Source organism: Gavialis gangeticus, unplaced genomic scaffold (genome assembly GCF_001723915.1).
Source record: "Gavialis gangeticus isolate Ggan-Ray unplaced genomic scaffold, GavGan_comp1, whole genome shotgun sequence".
Taxonomy (NCBI): domain Eukaryota; kingdom Metazoa; phylum Chordata; order Crocodylia; family Gavialidae; genus Gavialis; species Gavialis gangeticus.
Window position 1 is genome coordinate 89,470,583 of NW_017729031.1, and position 7,067 is coordinate 89,477,649.

Sequence of the window (7,067 nt, forward strand, 5' to 3'; positions counted from 1 at the left end):
GTCAGGGCGGGGGAGGTTGCTCTGAGAGCCACTCTTACTAAAGTGCCTGGAGCATCTCATGTATCAGCATCCCCCCCACACACTTAAAAATGGTGGCAGGGGCACTTTAACTAAAGCTTGTTTGATGTGTTCAGTAGTTTTAACTCACAATGTCATCTGCAGTGGTCCCCCCCCCAACCATTTTTAAGCATGGAGATGCCGATACACAAAACACTGGGGTCTGCTGGAGTGTAGTAATTGAGCCTGCTTTGACACATAATTACAGTGTGTAGGAGCATCCTGGCTGCTCATGTATATATGTCTGAAGGTCCTAACATTTCTTTTATTTTTGGGTTCCACCTCAGCCTTTTTTTTAGTATAACTAAGCCAGACTGCTTGAGTGGAGAAAAGTAGAAGTGGGTTTAGAAAGCAAAGTTACCAAAAGACTTAGGGTAAAATAAAATGTCACTTTGTGGGCCTAGATAACATATAGATATGCTCTGGAGACTTGAATGCCGGCCCATTCCTTGTAGTCCTTCCCACCAGCTCAAAGAGCATGGCAAAAGCAGGGGAAGGAGCCGGGCTGAAAAAATATGGCCCTATATTTCTCTACCTATGGCAGATCATGCCACTTGGAGCACAAGGGTGGGCAGTGCACTGTATTGCAGCCTTCCTGGACACTGGGGCAGATGCCAGGTGTCCAGCATGTGGAGTAGCTCACAGGGGCCTGGTGTCATGGCAATCTGGTCGAGAATCATTGGATGAAGCACTATCCAGAATTTTCTCCAGCACTTCTCTTGAAGCTGTCCCACTGGGCATCAGGAGCAGGAAATGTGTGGGGCCAGGAGAACAAATCAGAGGGTGTGTGGCTCAGTGAGATGAGAAGTTCTGGTTGGAGGGGGCTCTGAGTTCTACCTGAGCTATTGTACCTAGCACAGTAGAAGCTTTCCTAGTGCTGTTTATTAATTTAATCCATTTCATCCAGTGGGTACAAATGCAAGGTGGTTTAGCTGCAGGAGGAAGGCTGAAGAGGGGTCTGGGCAATACCCAGCCTGTGACCTCTTGGTTAGAGCAGTGTGCTGGGAAACAGAAGATATAAGTTCTGACCCTCACCATATGTAGAACCTGGGTCTCCTGCTCCCTAGGCAAGTACCCTAACTGCTAGTTTATTAGACTAAACTGATTCTGTGGGAGGGCTGTCCTTCTCCAATTTACTCATAGCAGCCATGTCCAGACGTCTGGTTTATTTTGTTGTAGGATGAAATAGAATTCGAAGCTGTGCAGAAGTACCAAAAGCAGCAGTTAGATGTTCCGTATGTGCCAGTTAGGTGTCTAAAGTGAAATAGGATTTAGTCCTTAGGGCCCAGTTTGGAAAAGCTGTATGAAACTTCATTGAAAATACTACTGAACGTAAAAGCAATTCTCAGAGATATACAAGGTGTTCTTCATTTCCAGCTTAATTATTGAAAAGCTGATAAGTCTTAATGGAAAGGTTTCTTGTTTCTAGGGCATGACACTGCCCTGCTGTAAACATTTCCTTCCTCATAGGCATAAGCTGAAAATTAACCGGCTTAACATCAAGTAGCCGGCTAGTTTCAAAGGGCATCTATACACGTGCTCTAGGGTAGGGTGGGGGTGCTTCAATTAGAGCGGCTCTGAGACCTGCTCTAATTAAACTGCCCACAGCATCATGTGTATTCAGTGTCCCGCACTTCAAAATGGCAGTGGGGATACTTTAACTAAAGCTCATCGAACAAGCTTTAGTTAAAGCGCCCCCGTCACGGTTTTGAAACACAGGGATGCTGAATACACATGACACAGAGGCTGTTGGAGCATGCTAATTAACACGCTGCAACACTCACAGCAAACTTGATTAATCCATCACTCATATAGTTGCCCAAATGAGCTTCATATCTAAAAGAGCCATGCTGGTGATACTGACAGCAGCCTGTACTTAAACTTCTCTAATTGTAATAAAAAATCTATGCAGGTATAATTATTGCCACATTCTGGAAAGTCTAATGGGAATAGTTTGAACTCACAGTGTCATCTTCAGTTATTTACAGTTCTTTCATTAACCAATGCACACCTAGAATAAGGAAGAATTTTAGAATTTCCCAAGCCACAGTTGCTCTAGGCCTAATTTTAGACAAGTACTTCAAATAGATGTCCTATTTTACATAAAATTAATGGACTATTGCAGAGTTTTACAATGTATCTACTGGATACTGTCAACAACTGATAATTTAATTTTTAGTCTCACAGTGTTCACTTTGGTGTATGTTGTCTTTCCACAGGATGGGACATCGATTTAGACAACTGGATGCAAAGGTACTTTGTTTTTCATGTAGTCCAAGAGCTGATAGTATATATTGAATTTATACTATATACTTCTCATCTGAGCTCAAATTTTCTTAGAACACCTTTTTTCAAGGCATAATCATAGATTGAGGTGACTTAGAGGCACTGTTATCTTGTTGGGGTTACTAAGGAGAGTGGATGACTACAAGAGTTGCAAGTTAGAGACAGTGGATCAAAGCTGCAAGATGCAGAACTACAAGCCTACTATGTAATGGAGACCCTCTGAACCTCATTAGGGGATGGAGAATGCAGTGACCAAAGGGGCAGGCCAAAATGGGATATAAACTAAGCTCTGAGTCAGAAAGCTAGTCTGGCCCAGGCAAAGGAACTGAGAGGAGCTCTCTATATTGAGCTAAGAAGGTGTGCAGTAGCTGTAAGCAGGCCCAGAAGGGCTGTGGAGACCAGAGGAGAGTGAACAAAATAGTGGCAAACCTGGTTTGGTTATGTTTTAGTTTAGATTCTGAGCAAAGAAGCTGCAAAGTATCCATTATAAGTCACAATAGGAGGCTGCTAAGAGGACCAACCCTGAGCTGGGGCAGAGCTGCTCTGAGAGCCTGAGCCTGAGTTGGGCCAGAGAGTAGTAACTCAGTGCTGAACAGGGCAGAGAAAGATGCCTACAATGTCACTCTAGTAAACTGAGCGCTGCCTCCCAAATTTATTTCAAGTAAGATCAAGGTGTTGCAGGTGAGTACAGGGTAGCACCCTGGAAAACTAGAGTATCAAACAGACTTGTGTTGGGGGCCAGAGCCACTTTTACAGGCAGAGGCCTATTATAGAACTGATTTCAATGGGAATGGTAGGAGGTGCTAGCTGACAAAGAAAATAAATTGATAGTAATGTGAGGGCCTCTGATGAGGTTACAGCATGCCTGAGAGAGGAAACTGTAGCACACTGAAGTCCTCTTGTAGTGTCTCCTTTTGTAAAGACTGTCTCCAAGAACAGTAAGACGCAAATAGACATTGTCTCCTAACAGACATTCAAAATTGATCTAAGTTACTCTGTTTCCTGTAACCAGCATAGTTTAGAGCTGCATAGATGTCACACCTGTTGCTTAATTACTGGTAAACCTTCCAGAGTAGGAGACAAATAGCTAAAGGCTCTTTGTAGAACAATATTTTTTTTATCTTGTTATGAATACACGTTGAAAGAAGATGTTCTATGCAACAATATTTGCTCTTGTCTGGCTAGTTAATTCCATCAAGTTCCCCTATTACATCAAGTAAGATTCTGATATCCTTTTGTCACTTTACCCTAGGAGAACACCCATTGACTTGGGGAACAAAATTAGACAGTAATAGTACAGGCATTGGAAACTGGTGCTAGAATTTGATGTGTAAAGGTAACGTTGAAGCAAAGGAAGTATTGAAGGAAACAGCTGTCTATTAAACCTGTTTCTATAGGAGACTGGTTCAACAATACTCTATTGAATTGTAATCTACTATCCCACTGTAACTAATTTGAGTAATTTGGAGCCAGTTGCTTTTGTGAAGCTTGCTTGTTTAAAAATGTCAATGATGTATATGTTAGTTCTCACTGTATTAATTGCACGGATGGAAATTGTAATTGCTACAGATCTTTCATGTATGTTCTGTGTGGGGCAATGTTTGGAGAGGCTCTTTTATTACTCATTATGATCATTTCCCTGTGAAAAGAAGTATAAAAACTGCATCATTTGTCACTGCAACTGAGTGTGTCTAGTGAATACAAATAACAGTAGGTTATTGCTTATTCATTAACAGCTGGCATTCTGAAGGCAACCAAGGAAGCATAAATTCCACTTGAGTATGCTCTGTGAGGATGCATTCTAGAATATGTTAAATAATTTCTAATTTGCTTCATAATTCTTTTTGCCCATTATTAAAGCTTCAAGAATGTCCTGGGGGAAAAAAGTTAGAATGAGTTTAAACTAATAGGAGCCTGTTGTTTTTAGCTCAGTGATCTGAAGGGTCTTCTGAAAGAGATCACCACCAAAATCAAGTGAAAACAACCTGAATCCAGATGAAGCCCACTTCAGCAGTGTAAGCTTACTTTTAACTTATATGTGACTACATTCAGTAATCAATCTCTCTGGTGTTAATGTATCCAATGAAGAGGCAGTGTTCCATTTGGCACAGGTTATCACAGTTTCTAGGGGAGCACTTCAAGACTCAGATTTTCATTCTCACTTGTTTTCTGTAGATTAAATGAGGGTATCTCCCATGACCATCTATATTTTCTGGATGTAATTTTTAAAAATTGTGTTAGCTGCAGTCAAAATGATCTTATTTTGGCCCTTGATTTGCATAAGAGCTATGAAGTACATCCACTTATTTATCTATGTTTGTACTAGAGGCCCCAAACTGAGAACAGGACTCCATTGTGCTTGATGCTGTGTGTTCCCAAGGGATCTTATGGATCTAGAATGTGTATGGTAGCTAAAGGAGTTTAAGTCCTTGTCTTGAGAGATATGAAAGAGAAGTAGAACAATACCCAAGCTAACAAACACTGGCTGCTACTTTTGCAGAAAAAAGAGAGTAAGAAATATGGCTATATCAAAATAAAGATAATTTGGGAGGATTATGGAAAACTATATTTAGGGTTTTTTTGTCCTCTTTTTCAGAAGTTGGAGACATCCTCCTTGTACGGAATAATTTCTGTACAAATTGCACAAATTCTGTTCTGCACTTGCTCGTCTCATGGGAATTATTTTGTATCCACATCTTGAAGATGTAAAAGGCTACACATGATTCAATACAGCAACATGCATTAGGGTAAAAAACACACTGAGAAAAGAGCTCAGGCCCAAATTGTCATAAGTATTTAGGCATCTATGTCTTTCAGCATCTGGGTCTTTGTTTTTCTAGTCTTTGGCCATGTCCTTAGACAAAATAAATTCCATGTACTTATAGTTTTAAAGGTAAATATCTGAACTGCTTTCTGATTTGGACTTACTTAGAGGTCTCATAGCTTGGGGACTAATTCAGTTCTTATTAAATAAAGCATAATGGAAGTCATGAATGTCAGGATCTCAATTGTTTTATTTTGGAGACAGCTAAATCAATGGTTTAAAATACTGGGACCATCTGAAGACACCAAGTCTATATTTATGCTGATAGGCTAAAGCAAACCTTAAAGTTGACTGCAAGATTTACCTGCCAACCATCTACACTGTAAATCTCTCAGTTCAGCCACACTGGGCATCTAACCAGACCCTGCTAGTTCTGCCAACCTTCTGATTATGAGGTCAGTCTAGCTCACCTTTTTATGCACTGCTTGGAACTCACCTGGGCATGAAAGCCTTCAGCTCACTAAACCCATCTCTGAAAATGCTACAATTTCCCATTTATTTCCAGTCCTTGTGCACTTCATTTTTTCTGTATTACCTATACACAGACGAAAGCCAGAAGGAAAGATTGGTCGTCCACAGACCAATGCCTAGCAAGTCTCTGTTTTGAGTATAAACAGCACAGTGTGGCCAGCTTTGGTGTGGGCTAAACAAGGTGATAGATGATTTGAGCTGGTTGAGGGTGACCTCAGAATCAATCCTGACTGTCAATATAGACCTACCCTTATTGCTGACATCTGTTTCAGTGGAAGTTTTGTGGTTTCTCTGCCCAGTTCTTCTTTCATGTGAGCTGTCCAGGTTCTGAAGTTGAACTTCTGCAGTGTAACCAGGAAATAACAATGAACAGGAAGGCTACTGTTCCACAGCAAGCAGCAGACCTTTGCCAAGGAAGACAGAACAGCAGTGTCTGTATATGCACTGCATACTAGTAACACGGGCCAAATAATTGCACAAAGTGCAGAACACTACAGAATCAGGCCTATAACCCCGAGAGAAAATGCATGTAGAAGATGAGGAATTGATGACCCCTAGACATGTCAGATCAGCCATTGTTCCTGCTTACCATGATAGAAAACAGTATAAGTTTCTCAGTAAGCATGGGGGGAATTATTATTATTATTATTATTATTAAACAGGAGGGCAAGAATAGACCCAGCAGCAAGATAATTTTATGTACTTCATTAAGGATTAAACTTTTGTGTTCCAGTCAGATAGCCACTGGAATGAAAACAACATGTGAAATGTGATTGCATCTGGGAGATCTGTTCAACAACTATTTTATTTTATTTTGTTTTTGCAGGTACTGAATTACTTCTTGGAGAAGTATTAAAGAGGAATGGATCCAACAACAAATGGAGGTGCCTAATAATGAGTTGGCATGATTCTTGGTGCTTTAAAAATCTCTTTTCTATCTATGATTCTGAAAGATTTGGGCCTCAGTTTTTTATTCACACTGTTGTCTTACATAAAAGCAGAAAGGAATTGAGGGATATATCTCTTCCTGATGCTTCACACTGCTTTGTGTATGCTTCTGTCTTGTGACACCTTGTAAGCTCTCTCTTCCTGTGACACCACCTTGTGGTTGTGTGGATGTTCTTGTAGACACTTTTTGACAAATAATTGACTCCTAATGTAGGAGGCTTGATGGTCCTTGCTCTTTCAGTTCTATATATGTCTCATTTATTGCCTGTTTTCCAGGTCCTTAAGGTCTGTTGTTAGCAGCTGCTGCTAAGGAACATCCCTAATTCTGCATTCTCTTGCTACTGCCAAAGCCCATTTACCTTTGAATCGTATGAGCACATAACTTGACAGTAATATCAGCTAGGCACCATTGTTGCTTTTCTTAGTGAGAATCTTCAATGATCCTTCCTTTCTCATGCTTAGTTTGCTACTCACATAGTGT

The 7,067-nt window shown here is 40.6% G+C and overlaps 1 protein-coding gene across 1 annotated transcript in view; it reads left to right on the forward strand.

Annotated features, from left to right (window-relative positions):
• Window positions 1-7,059, forward strand: part of TRPM8 (transient receptor potential cation channel subfamily M member 8) — a 180,221-nt gene extending 173,162 nt beyond the window's left edge. The window contains exons 23-25 of the mRNA XM_019523359.1: window positions 2,277-2,310; window positions 4,271-4,358; window positions 6,465-7,059. Coding sequence (XP_019378904.1) covers window positions 2,277-2,310; window positions 4,271-4,321 — 85 coding nt within the window. The 3' untranslated portion in view covers window positions 4,322-4,358; window positions 6,465-7,059. The remainder of the gene's footprint in view (window positions 1-2,276; window positions 2,311-4,270; window positions 4,359-6,464) is intronic.
• The last annotated feature ends 8 nt before the right edge of the window (window positions 7,060-7,067 follow it).